Raw genomic sequence first — 15,928 nt, 5'->3', positions numbered from 1 at the left:
TGTGCCTTAAGCAACGTATGAGGCAGGTACTGGCTTGTTCAGGAGACTCTCCTCTACAGTTCCATTTTGGCAGGAAGCCTTAGCATTGAACGGTTGTGTTGTTAAAGTGCAAAGTATGGAACCCTGAGCAGACAGTCGGTCAATGTGCCTTAAGCAACGTATGAGGCAGGTACTGGCTTGTTCAGTAGACTCTCCTCTACAGTTCCATTTTGGCAGGAAGCCTTAGCATTGAACGGTTGTGTTGTTAAAGTGCAAAGTATGGAACCCTGAGCAGACAGTCGGTCAATGTGCCTTAAGCAACGTATGAGGCAGGTACTGGCTTGTTCAGTAGACTCTCCTCTACAGTTCCATTTTGGCAGGAAGCCTTAGCATTGAACCGCTGTGTTGTTAAAGTGCAAAGTATGGAACCCTGAGCAGACAGTCGGTCAACGTACCTTAAGCTACGTATGCAACAGGTACTGGCTTGTTCAGGAGACTCTCCTCTACAGCTCCATTTTGGCAGGAAGCCTTAGCGTTGAACGGTTGTGTTGTGAAGGTGCAAAATATGGAACCCTGCGCAGGCAGCCAGTCAATGCGCCTTAAGCAACATATGCGACAGGTACTGGCTTGTTCTGGAGACTCTCTTCTACAGTTCCATTTTGACGGGAAACCTTAGCATTGAACTGTTGTGTTGTTAAAGTGCAAAGTATGGAACCCTGAGCAGACAGTCGGTCAATGTGCCTTAAGCAACGTATGCGACAGATACTGGCTTGTTCAGGAGACTCTCTTCTACAGTTCCATTTTGGCAGGAAGCCATAGCATTGAATGATTGTGTTGTGAAAGTGCGAAGTATGGAACCCTGCGCAGATGGTCAATCAGTGCGACTTAAGCAACGTGCCGTCATTGAATTCTTGACAGCAGAAGGTGTCACCCCAAAGGAGATTCATCAGAGAATGCATGCTGTTTATGGTGATTGTGTGGATGTGAGTACTGTGCATCATAGGGCGAGTAAGTTTAAAGATGTTGAAGCATACTTTGCACTTTAACAACACAAGCGTTCAATGCTAAGGCTTCCCACCAAAATGGAACTGTAGAGGAGAGTCTGCTGAACAAGCCAGTACCTGTCGCATACGTTGCTTAAGGCGCATTGACCGGCTGCCTGTGCAGGGTTCCATACTTTGCACTTTAACAACACAACCATTCAATGCTAAGGCTTCCTGCCAAAATGGAACTGTAGAGGAGAGTCTGCTGAACAAGCCAGTACCTGCTGCATTCGTTGCTTAAGTAACATTGACCAACCGTATGCGCAGGGTTCCATACTTTGCACTTTAACAACACAACCATTCAATGCTAAGGCTTCCTGCCAGAATGGAACTGTAGAGGAGAGTCTGCTGAACATGCCAGTACCTGCCGCATTTGTTGCTTAAGTAACATTGATCAACCGTATGCACAGGGTTCCATACTTTGCACTTTAACAACACAAGCGTTCAATGCTAAAGCTTCCTGCCAAAAAGGAACTGTAGAGGAGAGTCTGCTGAACAAGCCAGTACCTGCTGCATTCATTGCTTAAGTAACATTGATCAACCGTATGTGCGGGTTTCCATACTCTGCACTTTAACAACACTACCGTTCAATGCTAAGGCTTCCCGCCAAAATGGAACTGTATAGGAGAGTCTCCTGAACAAGCCAGTACCTGCCGCATTCGTTGCTTAAGTCACATTGACCAACTGTCTGCGCAGGGTTCCATACTTTGCACTTTAACAACACAACCATTCAATGCTAAGGCTTCCCTCCAAAATGGAACTGTAGAGGAGAGTCTACTGAACAAGCCAGTACCTGCCACATACCAGTACTGCCATCTGTTGAGGAGTTACGAAGGTGGAGGCATTACTTTTTCTGCTAAGGCTTTCCGCCAAAATGGAACTGTAGAGGAGAGTCTACTGAACAAGCCAGTACCTGCCACATACCAGTACTGCCATCTGTTGAGGAGTTACGAAGGTGGAGGCATTACTTTTCATTCAACCCTCGTAAATGTGATACATGTATGAAAAACTTTGGTGAAGATTCTGGATAAACTTCCGAGAAATCGCTTTGTCACGCGTGTTTTGCTCTCATTGCGCATCATCTATTACTGCAAACTGCAGGCTGCATACTGCGTTCAAATCACTGCAGCCATGCAACCCAAATTGCAATGGAAATTTGATATTTCCCTTATTTTTTTTCTGAGTGGCAGTCTTCCCTTTAGGTGTAAGGAATTCCTATTGAGAAGAAAGGAAAGTGACATAAGATGTACATTAGTTATGGTGAAGTTCAACCTGCTTCCCTTCTTTCGTGGGTAGATCTCATGAGATGGATAGCCTTCCATTACTAGAAGATAGTTTACTTCGGTGTTTGGAAGGCTTTGGGCCACCTGAGCAGAAGACACATTAGACCAGTGGTTCTCAACCTTCCTTAATGCAGTTCCTCATGTGGTGGTGGCCCCCAACCAGAACATTATTTTCGTTGCCACGTCACAACTGTACTTTTGCTCCTGTTATGAATCGTCATGTAAATATCTGATATGCAGGATGTATTTTCATTCACTGGACCAAATTTGGCACAAATACCTGATACGCCCACATTTGAATACTGGTGGGGTGCATTTTGTCATTTGGGAGTTGTAGTTGCTGGGATTTGTAGTTCACCTATAGTAAGAAAGCATTTTCAACTCCACCAACAACAGAATTGAACCAGTCTTGGCACACAGAACTCCCATGAACAACAGAAAATTCTGGAAAGGTTTGGTGGGCATTGACCTTGAGTTTGGGAGTTGTAGTTCACCTACATCCAGAGAGCACTGTGGACTCAAACAATGATGGATCTGGACCAAACTTGGCACAGATACTCAATATGCCCAAATGTGGACACTGATGAAGTTGGAGGAAAATAGACCTTGACATTTGGGAGTTGTAGTTGCTGGGCCTCTCTGAACCTAAAGAGAATGCCGGGTGCTTGAAACACATTCCTGTGTGAGAGGCAATCTGCTGTTGTGCTTTTTAGTGGGTGTTTTTTCACCCATTGTTGTGTGTGTGGAGGGAGCGCTGCTCCTTAGAAACTGAATTTGATACCATTAGTGGCTTTTGTGTGCTTTTCAGCACATGTTTCAAGGAACGTATTGTGAAGATAAAATTCCTGAAGTATAGCAAAAAGCAAGGCAGTTGGGTTGTTGTAACTTTTTCGGGCTATATGACCATGTTCTAGAAGCATTCTCTCCTGACGTTTTACCTGCATCTATGGCAAGCATCCTCAGAGGTTGTGAGGTCTGTTGGAAACTAGGAATATGGAGTTTGTGGAAAGTCTAGGGTGGGAGAAAGAACTCTTGTCTGTTTGAAGCAAGTGTGAATGTACCAACTGACCACTTTGATTAGCATTGAATGGACTAGCAGTTTCAAGGTCTGGTTTCTTACTGCCTGAGGGAATCCTTTGTTGGGAGGTGCTTAACTGTCCATGACGGTTAGAGGCAAACATGAATGTTGCAATTAGCCACCTTGTTTAGCGTGGAATGGCCTAGAAGTTTTCAAGGTGTGGCTTCTTACTGCCCGGGGGAATCCTTTGTTGGGAGACGCTTAACTGGCCATGACTGTTAGAGGCAAACATGAATGTTGTAATTAGCCACCTTGTTTAGCGTTGAATGGCCTAGAAGTTTTCAAGGTCTGGCTTCTTACTGCCTGGGGGAATCCTTTGTTGGGAGGTGCTTAGCTGGCCCTGACTGTTAGAGGCAAACATGAATGTTGCAATTAGCCAACTTGTTTAGCGTTGAATGGCCTAGAAGTTTACTGCCTGGGAGGAATCCTTTGTTGGGAGGTGCTTAGCTGGCCCTGACTGTTAGAGGCAAACATGAATGTTGCAATTAGCCAACTTGTTTAGCATTGAATGGCCTAGAAGTTTTCAAGGTCTGGCTTCTTACTGCCTGGGGGGAATCCTTTGTTGGGAGGTGCTTAGCTGGCCCTGACTGTTAGAGGCAAACATGAATGTTGCAGTTAGCCACCTTGTTTAGCGTTGAATGGCCTAGAAGTTTACTGCCTGGGAGGAATCCTTTGTTGGGAGGTGCTTAGCTGGCCCTGACTGTTAGAGGCAAACATGAATGTTGCAATTAGCCAACTTGTTTAGCATTGAATGGCCTAGAAGTTTTCAAGGTCTGGCTTCTTACTGCCTGGGGGGAATCCTTTGTTGGGAGGTGCTTAGCTGGCCCTGACTGTTAGAGGCAAACATGAATGTTGCAATTAGCCACCTTGTTTAGCGATGAATGGCCTAGAAGTTTTCAAGGTCTGGCTTCCTACTGCCTGGGGGAATCCTTTGTTGGGAGGTACTTAGCTGGCCCTGACTGTTAGAGGCAAACATGAATGTTGCAATTAGCCAACTTGTTTAGCGTTGAATGGCCTAGAAGTTTACTGCCTGGGAGGAATCCTTTGTTGGGAGGTGCTTAGCTGGCCCTGACTGTTAGAGGCAAACATGAATGTTGCAATTAGCCAACTTGTTTAGCATTGAATGGCCTAGAAGTTTTCAAGGTCTGGCTTCTTACTGCCTGGGGGGAATCCTTTGTTGGGAGGTGCTTAGCTGGCCCTGACTGTTAGAGGCAAACATGAATGTTGCAATTAGCCAACTTGTTTAGCGTTGAATGGCCTAGAAGTTTACTGCCTGGGAGGAATCCTTTGTTGGGAGGTGCTTAGCTGGCCCTGACTGTTAGAGGCAAACATGAATGTTGCAATTAGCCAACTTGTTTAGCATTGAATGGCCTAGAAGTTTTCAAGGTCTGGCTTCTTACTGCCTGGGGGAATCCTTTGTTGGGAGGTGCTTAGCTGGCCCTGACTGTTAGAGGCAAACATGAATGTTGCAATTAGCCACCTTGTTTAGCGTTGAATGGCCTAGAAGTTTTCAAGGTCTGGCTTCTTACTGCCTGGGGGGAATCCTTTGTTGGGAGTTACTTAGCTGGCCCTGACTGTTAGAGGCAAACATGAATGTTGCAATTAGCCACCTTGTTTAGCGATGAATGGCCTAGAAGTTTTCAAGGTCTGGCTTCCTACTGCCTGGGGGGGAATCCTTTGTTGGGAGGTGCTTAGCTGGCCCTGACTGTTAGAGGCAAACATGAATGTTGCAATTAGCCACCTTGTTTAGCGTTGAATGGCCTAGAAGTTTTCAAGGCCTGGCTTCTTACTGCCTGGGGGGGGGGGGATCCTTTGTTGGGAGGTGCTTAGCTGGCCCTGTCTGTTAGAGGTCTAACCGTATGCCCCAACAGACTTGTTAAGGTCCTGATATTTCGCCTGCATCTATGGCCATGTTCTAGAAGCATTCTCTCCTGAAGTTTCGCCTGCTTCTATGGCAAGCATTCTCAGACTTCACAACCTCTGCGGTCACCTCACAACCTCCGAGGAAGCTTGCCATAGAAGCAGGCGAAACTTCAGGAGAGAATGCTTCTAGAACATGGCCATATAGCCCGAAAAACCTACAACAACCCAGTGATTCCAGCCATGAAAGCCTTTGACAAAGCAAGGCAGTTGTTGGGGTGAGGCGCATAAAGGAATCCAACTTAATGCACAGTGCAGTTTACACTAAAAATATTCTTATAGTTCTTTAAGTAAGCAAGCCCTTGAAATACGTATATATTTCTTTTCATCAGGTATTGGAGAGAAGTATTCAACTTGGGAGCCAACCAAACGAGAGTTAGAGCTGCTTCGACACAACCCCAAACGGAGAAAAATAACTACAAACTGCACCATAGGTAAGAGGAAACCTGCATTTTCCATTCCAGTCTGCAAAAGTCTTCCAGGAATTCTAGGGAGACTGTTCCTGGAAGAATAGGGACCCAATGGAGAATGTCGAAGAGCCCCACTTCAATGTATTTTTTGCTTGTGTAGACTCCGTGATGGGCAAGTATCAAAGCCAAGTCAGAGCGTAGACTTGAGGACTGCAGCTTGTTAGTAGGATAAGTGCGCAGCGTCGTTGCTTGCTTCAATTTGCAGCCTCAACTTCAGATGGAACCACTGAGACGTCCTCCTTCCTTTATAGATTTTGTGCTTCAGCAGTTCTTTCTCTCAGTGTTTCATTATTGACATGCTGCTCATTCTGTACAGAAAGAAGAGCTGTTTTGAAAGGTAGGTATGGCTTGGAATGGCTGGGGGAAAAAAGATTTATTTATTTACTTTGCTTCTATACCGCAGTATCTCAAACCCGAAGGCGACTCACGGCGGTTCACAAACAGTAAAAACAGTAGAAACAGCAGTGGTTCCATGCAACATATAACAATTGACTTAACACATTATCCATAAATTACCAATAAGCAATTACAATGCACAATTATTACGAAAAACAACCATACCCAATCTTCTCATCATCCAAGCGTAGTCCAGGTTCGTCGTCCATTCTTCCATTCCTATGTTCCATTACCAGATTGCACTAAATTACTCAAACGCCTGCACAAACATCCAGGTCTTCACCTTTTTGCTGAATACCATTAGAGATGGTGCTAGTCTAATGTCCGTAGGAAGGGCGTTCCACAGCCGAGGAGCCACCACCGAGAAGGCCCTATCTCTCGTCCCCGCCAGCCGAGCTTGAGAAGCAGGCGGGATCGAGAGCAGGGTCTCCCCGGAAGATCTCAAACTCCTGGTGGGTTCATAGGCAGAGATGCGGTCAGATAGGTATCTTGGGCCGGAACCGTTTAGGGCTTTAAAGGCCAACGCCAGCACTTTGAATTCAGCCCGGTAGCAGATCGGTAGCCAGTGGAGTTGGCGCAACAGGGGGGTTGTATGCTCCCTGCGCTCCGCTCCTGTTAAAATCATGGCTGCCGAGCGTTGGACTAGTTGGAGCTTCCGAGCTGTCTTCAAAGGCAACCCCACGTAGAGAGCGTTGCAGTAGTCTAAACGGGATTTGCCTCATCTCAGTTCGCTTCTGGATCTCTTGAAATAATGGATGGCGTGCCCTGTGTAGAAGTAGTAAAACAGGAGCAATGAACCTATGGCTCTCCTTCTATTGCTTAATATCAATGCCTTTGAGCCTCACCTTGCACGGCACATGGGAAAGGAATGGGAATGTTTCCGCTGGTTGCCGATGACCACATTTGAATGGGGGACTATTTATTTATCGTGTCATCCGCAACCAGAACATTGTATTACATTTCTAACAGAACAAAACAAACAAACAGATTAAAAAAAAACAAAACACAAATTTTGCAAACTTGGTAGCTGATTAAATGTCCTTTGACCAGTCTCTGGCCCCTTGGAGTGCCTCTGGTGTTGCCGCAAGGAGGTCCTCCATGGTGCATCATGTGGCAGGGCTCAGGGTGCATTGCAGCAGGTGGTCGGTGGCTTGCTCTTCTCCACACTCGCATGTCGTGGATTCCATTTGTGGCCCCATTTCTTGAGGTTGGCTCTGCATCTCATGGGGCCAGAGCGCAGTCTGTTCAGCGCCTTCCAAGTCGCCCAGTCTTCTGTGTGTCCCTCATCTGGTATCACCCTCGGATTGAGGTGCTGGGTTTGAGCCTGCCACTTTTGGACTCTCGCTTGCTGAGGTGTTCCAGCAAGTGTCTCTGTAGATCTTATAAAACTATTTCTAGATTTAAGTCGTTGGATGTGCTGGCTGATACCCAAACAAGGGATGAGCTGGAGATGTCTCTGCCTTGGTCCTTTCACTATTGGCTGCTACTTCCCGGCGGATGTCAGGTGATGCAATACCGGCTAAGCAGTGTAATTTCTCCAGTGGTGTAGGGCGCAGACACCCCGTGATAATGCGGCATGTCTCATTAAGAGCCACATCCACTCTTTTAGTGTGGTGAGATGTGTTCCACACTGGGCATGCGTACTCAGCAGTAGAGTAGCCAAGCGCAAGGGCAGATGTCTTTACTGTATCTGGTTGTGATCCCCAGGTTGTGCCAGTCAGCTTTCGTATGATATTGTTTCTAGCATCCACTTTTTTTTTTTGACGTTCAGGCAGTGCTTCTTGTAGGTCAGAGAACGGTCCAGAGTGGGTGCGCTGCAATGCTCCAGTGGGATTTCTTCCCAGGTAGTAATCCTCAGAGCTCGGGATGCTTGTCTGTTCTTAAGGTGAAAGGCACATGTCTGTGTTTAGATGGATTAGGGATCAGTTGGTTTTCCCTGTAATAGGCAGTAAGAGCACCTAGAGCTTCGGAGAGCTTCTATTCTACCATCTCAAAGCTCCCTGCTTGAGCGGTGATGGCACGATCATCAGCATAGATGAAGCTCTCTGTCCCTTCTGGCAGTGGCTGGTCATTTGTGTAGATGTTGAACATGGATGGAGCAAGCACGCTCCCCTGAGGCAGGCCGTTCTTCTGTTTCCGCCATCTGCTTCTCTGGCCCTGGAACTCAACAAAGAAGCTCCTGTTTTGTAGCAGGTTTCCTATGAGACGGGTGATTAATAGAAACTAAATTCTGTAATTCTGAAGGGTTGCAGGTTCAGATTTGTGACTCCATATGCGTACTCTAATCAGAACAGACAACCTGGTGCCCAGAAGATACGTTGGACCACCCTCTAGGATTGACCACCCTCTAGAATTTACTTACTTTGCTTAGGCGATCCCTCGTTGTCTGAGTAGGATATTCTTCCAAGATCAGTGTACCGGTGGGTCCGTATGTGACTCTGGAGCCCTATTCTTGACCTGCATGTTCCCCTGCAGTGAGGGCATTGGTTTCCAGGTGGAAGGCGGTCCCGGTCAGGGTTGGCTTGATGCGCCTTCCTCTTGGCACATTTGGCACATTATTTATATAGATTAAATAAGTCTATATAAATAAAAATGTAATGTTCGTTTGTGGGATTAAGAGAACTCAAAAACCACTGGGCAAATTGACACCAAATTTGGACACAAGACACCTAACAATCCAATGTATGTCCTTCACTTAAAAAAATATGATTTTGTCATTTGGGAGTTGTAGTTGCTGGGATTTATAGTTCGCCTACAATCAAAGAGCATTCTGAACCCCACCAACGATGGAATTGAACCAAACTTGGCACACAGTTCTCCCATGACCAACAGAAAATACTGGAAGGGTTTAGTGGGCAGTGTCCTTTGGTTTTGGAGTTGTAGTTCACCTACATCCAGGGATCACTGTGGACACGAACAATGATGGATCTGGAGCAAACTGTACACGAATACTCAATATGCCCAAATGTCAACACTGGTGGAATTTGGGGAAAATAGATCCTTGACATTTGGGAGTTGTAGTTGCTGGGATTTATAGTTCACCTACAATCACAGAGCATTCTGAACCCCACCAACGATAGAATTGGGCCAAACCTCCCACACAGAAACCCCATGTGGGCCACAGCAATGCGTGGCAGGGGACTGCTAGTAAATAAATAAATGAGCATGCACTTATATACACTTTTTGGGTTCAAAATTCCCCCTGCCCCCAGCTGGACCTGGCTTGGCTGTAGTTGGTCAAGCCCGGATGATGTCAGTGACCAGCTAATGGGAGAGTACGGCCTGCCTTGGCTGTAAGTTTCCCTCTGACCAATGGTTGTAGAGGGGCTGGCAGGTCTTAATGGATGAAATGATGACTGATGGTGGGATTAAATGTCCCTGATATGTGGGCTCAGTGACCCTGATGGGTCTCCCAATACTTTTATTGTCCCCTTTGATCCCAGTTCCTGATTAAGCTCAATGGCACAACCGCCAGACTTCCTTGTAAGTTCCAACAGAAAATATTGTCCATAGCTTAATGGTGTAACATTAGAACATGTTGACCATTTTTGCTCCCTTGGCAGTCACCTCGCCACAAAAGTCAACATTGACACTGAAATACAACACTGCCTGAGCTCTGGAGTGCAGCATTTTTCTGAACGAAGCAGAGAGTGTTTGAGGACTGGGACATCCATAGGGAGACCAAGGGGCTTGTTTATTGTCCTCCCAACCCTGCTATTACTTACTTACTTAGGCGATCCCTCGTTGGACGAGTAAGATGGTCTTCCATTATGGATTTCCTTGTGGGTCAGTAGGTGGCTGTGGAGCCCTATTCTTTCTCTGCATCTTCTTCCGCAGTGAGGGCATTGGTTTCCAATATCATGATTGGTTGACAATTAGTTCTGGTCGTATCTCAAATGTCTTTGTTTGTTTGTTTGTTTATTTATTTATTGTATCAGAAGCAAACCAAGGGTACAGTTGTAATGTATTCAAAACACACAAAGTTTAAAAACATGACATTGTATTAAACTAGCCATCACCTGCCATGCGTTGCTGTGGCCCAGTCTGTGTATATGTGTTTTGTGTGTGTGTGTATATGTCTATATATGGTTTTGCGCATGTGTTGCAATGTATTTTTTTCCAGTCTCTTCTGCTGTGTTTTTCGGTGTTTTTATGAGTAACTAGCCATTCCCTGCCATGCATTGCTGTGGCCCAGTCTGCGTATATGTGTTTTGTTTGTGTATATATGTGTGTGTGTATGCCATATGCCAGCAAATATGGAAAACATATTTATGTCTTTCCGTAAAAGCCTAAAGACATGGCTATTTGAGAAGGCATTTAACTAAGTGCTACAATAATTTGGTAAAGACGACTGGAACGGAATATGGATTATGAGATTGGTTACGATTCTACGTTGAGACGGAGCGGATTTTTTAGTGTAACTATATAACTGTTGTATTATGGATATGTTGTTATTTTGTTATTGCCTTTTGTAAATTGTCTTTTATATGTTGTACACCGCCGTGAGTCGCCCCAGGGCTGAGAACAGCGGTCAACAAATGCAGCTAATAAATAAATAAATAATAAATAATAAAACACAAGAATGGCCATCAGACTGGAAAAAATCAACTTATATCCCCATACCCAAAAAGGGAAATGCGAAAGACTGCTCAAACTTCCGTACAGTGGCCCTTATTTCTCATCATGCCAGGAAGGGAATGCTCAAGATCCTGCAAGGAAGACTCCAGCCAGACATGGAGCGAGAGTTGCCAGACGTTCAAGCTGGGTTTAGAAAAGGCAGAGGAACCAGAGACCAGATTGCCAATATCCAGATGCTGGAGAATGGAGAAAGGCAGGGAGTTTCAGAAAAACATCTACTTCTGCTTCATTGACTCTTCTAAAGCCTTTGACTGTGTGGATCATAACAAATTGTGGCAAGTTCTTGGTGGGATGGGCATCCCAAGCCCCCTTCCCTCTCTCCTGAGGAATCTGGACAAGGACCAAGGAGCCACAGTCAGAACTGACCACGGAACAGGAGACGGGTTCAAGGTTGGGAAAGGCGTCCGGCAAGGCTGCATCCTCTCACCCAATCTTTTTAACTTGTATGCAGAACACATCATGCGAGGATGTGTGGGGATTGAGGAATGCAAGGCTGGGGTGGAAATGGCTGGAAGGAACATTAACAACCTCAGATATGCAGATGACACCACTCTGATGGCCGAAAGCGAGGAGGAGCTGAGGAGCCTTCTAATCAAGGTGAAAGAAGAAAGCGCAAAAGCCGGGTTGCAGCTAAACATCAAAAAAACCAAGATTATGGCAACAAGAATGATTGACAGCTGGAAAATAGAGGGAGAAGATGTGGAGGCCGTGACAGACTTTGTATTTCTAGGTGCAAAGATGACTGCAGACGCAGACTGTGGCCAGGAAATCAGGAGACGCTTCCTTCTTGGGAGGAGAGCAATGTCCAGTCTCGATAAAATAGTCAAGAGTAGAGACATCAGACTGGCAACCATGATCCATTGCCTAGTCAAAGCCATGGTCTTCCCTGTAGTCACCTACGGATGTGAGAGCTGGACCTTAGGGAAGGCTGGGCGAAGGAAGATCAATGCTTTTGAGCTGTGGTGCTGGAGGAAAGTGCTGAGAGTGCCTTGGACTGCGAGAAGATCCAACCAGTCCATCCTCCAGGAAAGAAAGCCCGGCTGCTCATTGGAGGGAAGGAGACTAGAGACACAGTTGAAGTCCTTTGGCCACATCATGAGGAGACAGCAAAGCCTAGAGAAGGGAATGATGCTGGGGAAAGTGGAAGGCAAAAGGAAGAGGGGCCGACCAATGGCAAGATGGATGGAGGGCATCCTTGAAGGGACTGGACTGACCTTGAAGGAGCTGGGGGTGGTGACGGCCGACAGGGAGCTCTAGAGAAGGGAATGATGCTGGGGAAAGTGGAAGGTAAAAGGAAGAGGGGCCGACCAAGGGCAAGATGGATGGATGGCATCCTTGAAGTGACTGGACTGACCTTGAAGGAGCTGGGGGTGGTGACGGCCGACAGGGAGCTCTAGAGAAGGGAATGATGCTGGGGAAAGTGGAAGGTAAAAGGAAGAGGGGCCGACCAAGGGCAAGATGGATGGATGGCATCCTTGAAGTGACTGGACTGACCTTGAAGGAGCTGTGGGTGGTGATGGCCGACAGGGAGCTCTAGAGAAGGGAATGATGCTGGGGAAAGTGGAAGGTAAAAGGAAGAGGGGCCGACCAAGGGCAAGATGGATGGATGGCATCCTTGAAGTGACTGGACTGACCTTGAAGGAGCTGGGGGTGGTGACGGCCGACAGGGAGCTCTGGCGTGGGCTGGTTCATGAGGTCACAAAGAGTCGGAGACGACTGAACCAATGAATAACAACAACATATATGTGTGTTTGTATATGTATGCCCTTTGACCAGTTGGCCACTTGGAGTGCCTCTGGTGTTTTAGTTGTTGGGATTTATAGTTTGCCTACAATCAAAGAGCATTCTGAACTCCACCAACAATGGTATTGAACCAAACTTGGCACACAATACTCCCATGATCAACAGAAAATACTAATAAGTAGCAAAAATGACTCCTGTGACGCTCTAAGAGCAATCTGTGTTTGAACTCCGCTCCGAGGAGTTAAGACGAAACCACACAATGCGGCAACAAAAAAAATTAGCTGATTGCTTTACAGATTCTTCAGACCGTTTTTTGTGCGCACATGACTCTGAATAAGACTTGGCTTCCAGTTCAAGATGCAATTATTGTGTTGTGGCATCTCAAGACAGCTTAATAGCATACTCAGGGTAAGAAGAGTGATAATGTTTTGATGGGATCCCTCTTAGATGTTTATTAAAATTAATAGGATAAAAATACATAATGATCTCTTCTATCTTCCTTCCTATTGGGTGTATTTGACGTGCGAAGTCGTTCAGACACTTTCAGTGGGATTAGTATCTTTGGAGTTGTTTTGGTGCAGCTTCCGTGTGGGTGTTTCCCTGCCTCATAAGCTCAGTCCCGAACAGACTGAAGCATTAGCATATGAAGTGACTTTGTGGCCGAAGCCTCTCCGGCAGGAACAATAGGCAGCATGAGGTTCCCAAAGCACATGGGTAATTAGCCGGAGCCACCTGGGATTCCCATTTGCAAGGTTGTTGTTGTGGTGTGTGTCTCTACCCCCACCCCCACCCCAAAAGGCAATGGGAGACCCTCCTTTGAAGATGAGGCAAGAGCGCAAATCCTTTTCAGGAGGAAGGATTGGTGACGAGTGGAGCGCCCCAGACAATGGCACCAGAACCATGGCAGGTGGCTTTTGCAGCTGTGTGACACTCGGCAGCGTGACCTGAGAGAGGGAAGCATGAGCGGAATAAATATTAAAGCACCATTAAAGCCTTGGCAGACCGTGCAAAAAGAATCTGCGAAGCCCACCTCCTCCAAGATGAACTGAGGCACCTCAACTGGGCTCTCCAGGCCAAGGGAGACTCCACCTCAGACATCAGAAGAGCTGCAAGACCACCGAGAAGAAGCCACGAGAGTCCAGACGAAGATCCACCCAGAGGGAAAGTGTTCCTGCCATACATCAAGGGAACCACTGACCGCAGAGGGAAGCTGATGAGGAAATACAACATACAAACAATCTCCAGACCCACCAAGAAAATCCAACCAATGCTACGTTCAGCAAAGGACAAGAGGGAGCCTCTCACCTCTGCAGGAGTCTACCGTATACCATGCAGCTGTGGACAAGTCTACAGAGGGACCACCAAACGCAGCGCCCAGACACGCATCAAGGAACATGAAAGGCACTGCAGACTACTTCAACCAGAGAAATCAGCCAGAGCAGCGCACCTGATGAACCAGCCTGGACACAGCATATTATTTGAGAACACAGAAATGCTGGATCACACCAACAACCACCATGTCAGACTACACAGAGAAGCCATTGAAATCCACAAGCATGTGGACAATTTCAAGAGAAAGGAAGAGACCATGAAAATGAACAAAATCTGGCTACCAGTATTAAAAAACTCTAAAATTATAACAGCTAAACAACAGAGAGGAAAAAACCAGGCACAGATTAACACCTCCCAGCAACAGATTTTCCCAGGCTCAGACAGGCCTTCAAATGCTAATGAAGGTGATCAGCTGAACATTCACACCTAACTGCAGCAGGGAAGAGCTCCTTGCCCCACCCCAGCCATTCCACAGATATATAAACCCATTGTCCTAATTCCAACAGACCTCACACCTCTGAGGATGCTTGCCATAGATGCAGGCGAAACGTCAGGAGAAATGCCTCTAGAACATGGCTCTATAGCCCGAAAAAACCCACAAGAACCTAGTGATTCCCGCCATGAAAGCCTTCGACAATACATGGAATAAATATTGCAAGGGCTCTTCTTCCGCGTCAAGGTGGCGCAGCCTTTGCAGAACGCCGGCCGGGAAATTACTTCTGCCTCTCTACGCCGCAACCAGAACCACGTTGCTTGATCTTTCAGTGCAGCATAAACTATGCATGAGTTTCTGTGCACTGGGGCCGAACTAGAAAGGATGGGAAGATGCTGGAAAACAACATGAATACTTTAAGGCCTGCTTTTTAAAGTGGCCAATGCACGGGTTTTGTTGTTTTGCTCCGCTTAGTCGGCGTTTCAGCAACTTGCTCAGATGGCAAACCACAGCAGGGAGCCCTTTTTGTTGTTTGTATGCTTTCAAGTCATTTCCCACCTATGGCAACCCTAAGGTGAACCCGTACCAGGCTGTTCCTGGAAAGACTTCTTCAGATGAGGGTTGCCATTGGCCTCTGCTGAGGGCGAGAGTGTGTGACTTACGGAATCATAGAATCCTAGAGTTGGAAGAGACCCAGTGGGCCATCCAATCCAACCCTATTCTGCCAAGAAGCAGGACAATCACATTCAAAGCACCCCCGACAGATGGCCATCCAGCCTCTGCTTAAAAGCCTCCAAAGAAGGAGCCTCCACCACACTCCGGGGCAGAGAGTTCCACTGCGGAACGGCTCTCACAGTCAGGAAGTTCTTCCTCATGTTCAGGTGGAATCTTCTCTCTTGTAGTTTGAAGCCATTGTCCCATTGCGTCCTAGTCTTCAGGGAAGCAGAAAACAAGCTTGATCCCTCCTCCCTGTGGCTTCCTCTCACATATTTATACATGGCTATCATGTCTCCTTCTCTTCTACAGGCTAAACATGCCCAGCTCCTTAAGCCGCTCCTCATAGGGCTTGTTCTCCAGACCCTTGATCAGGACGAGAGTGTGTGACTTACTGAGGGCGAGAGTGTGTGACTTACGGAATCATAGAATCCTAGAGTTGGAAGAGACCCATTGGGCCATCCAGTCCAACCCTATTCTGCCAAGAAGCAGGACAATCTCATTCAAAGCACCCCTGACAGATGGCCATCCAGCCTCTGCTTAAAAGCCTCCAAAGAAGGAGCCTTCACCACACTCCAGGGCAGAGAGTTCCACTGTTGAACAGCTTTCACGATCTTCCTAATGTTCAGGTGGAATTTCCTTCCTTACTCAAGGGCACCTGAGTGGAGATAGAGTCCTCGTGGACAACAAGTTAAACATGAGCCAATAATGTGATGCAGCGGCAAAAAAGCCAATGGGATTTTGGCCTGTATCAATAGGAGTATGGTGTCTAGATCCAAGGAAGTCATGCCCCCCATGCTCTATTCTGCCTTGGTTAGTCCATTCCTGGAATATTGTGTCCAGTTCTGGGCACTACAATGGAAGAGAGATGTTGACAAGCTGGAATGTGTCCAGAGGAG

General features: G+C 46.7%; 1 protein-coding gene across 3 annotated transcripts in view; it reads left to right on the top strand.

The window, feature by feature from the left end:
• Positions 1-15,928, top strand: part of LOC132780020 (ubiquitin carboxyl-terminal hydrolase 22-A) — a 204,119-nt gene that overhangs the window by 99,187 nt on the left and 89,004 nt on the right. For all 3 annotated transcript variants that reach the window (XM_067461689.1, XM_067461688.1, XM_067461690.1), the window contains one exon: positions 5,636-5,737. In XM_067461689.1, the coding sequence (XP_067317790.1) occupies positions 5,636-5,737 (102 nt within the window). The remainder of the gene's footprint in view (positions 1-5,635; positions 5,738-15,928) is intronic.

This window comes from Anolis sagrei, chromosome Y (assembly GCF_037176765.1).
Source record: "Anolis sagrei isolate rAnoSag1 chromosome Y, rAnoSag1.mat, whole genome shotgun sequence".
NCBI lineage: Eukaryota > Metazoa > Chordata > Lepidosauria > Squamata > Dactyloidae > Anolis > Anolis sagrei.
This window is presented reverse-complemented; position numbering and strand designations above follow the sequence as displayed.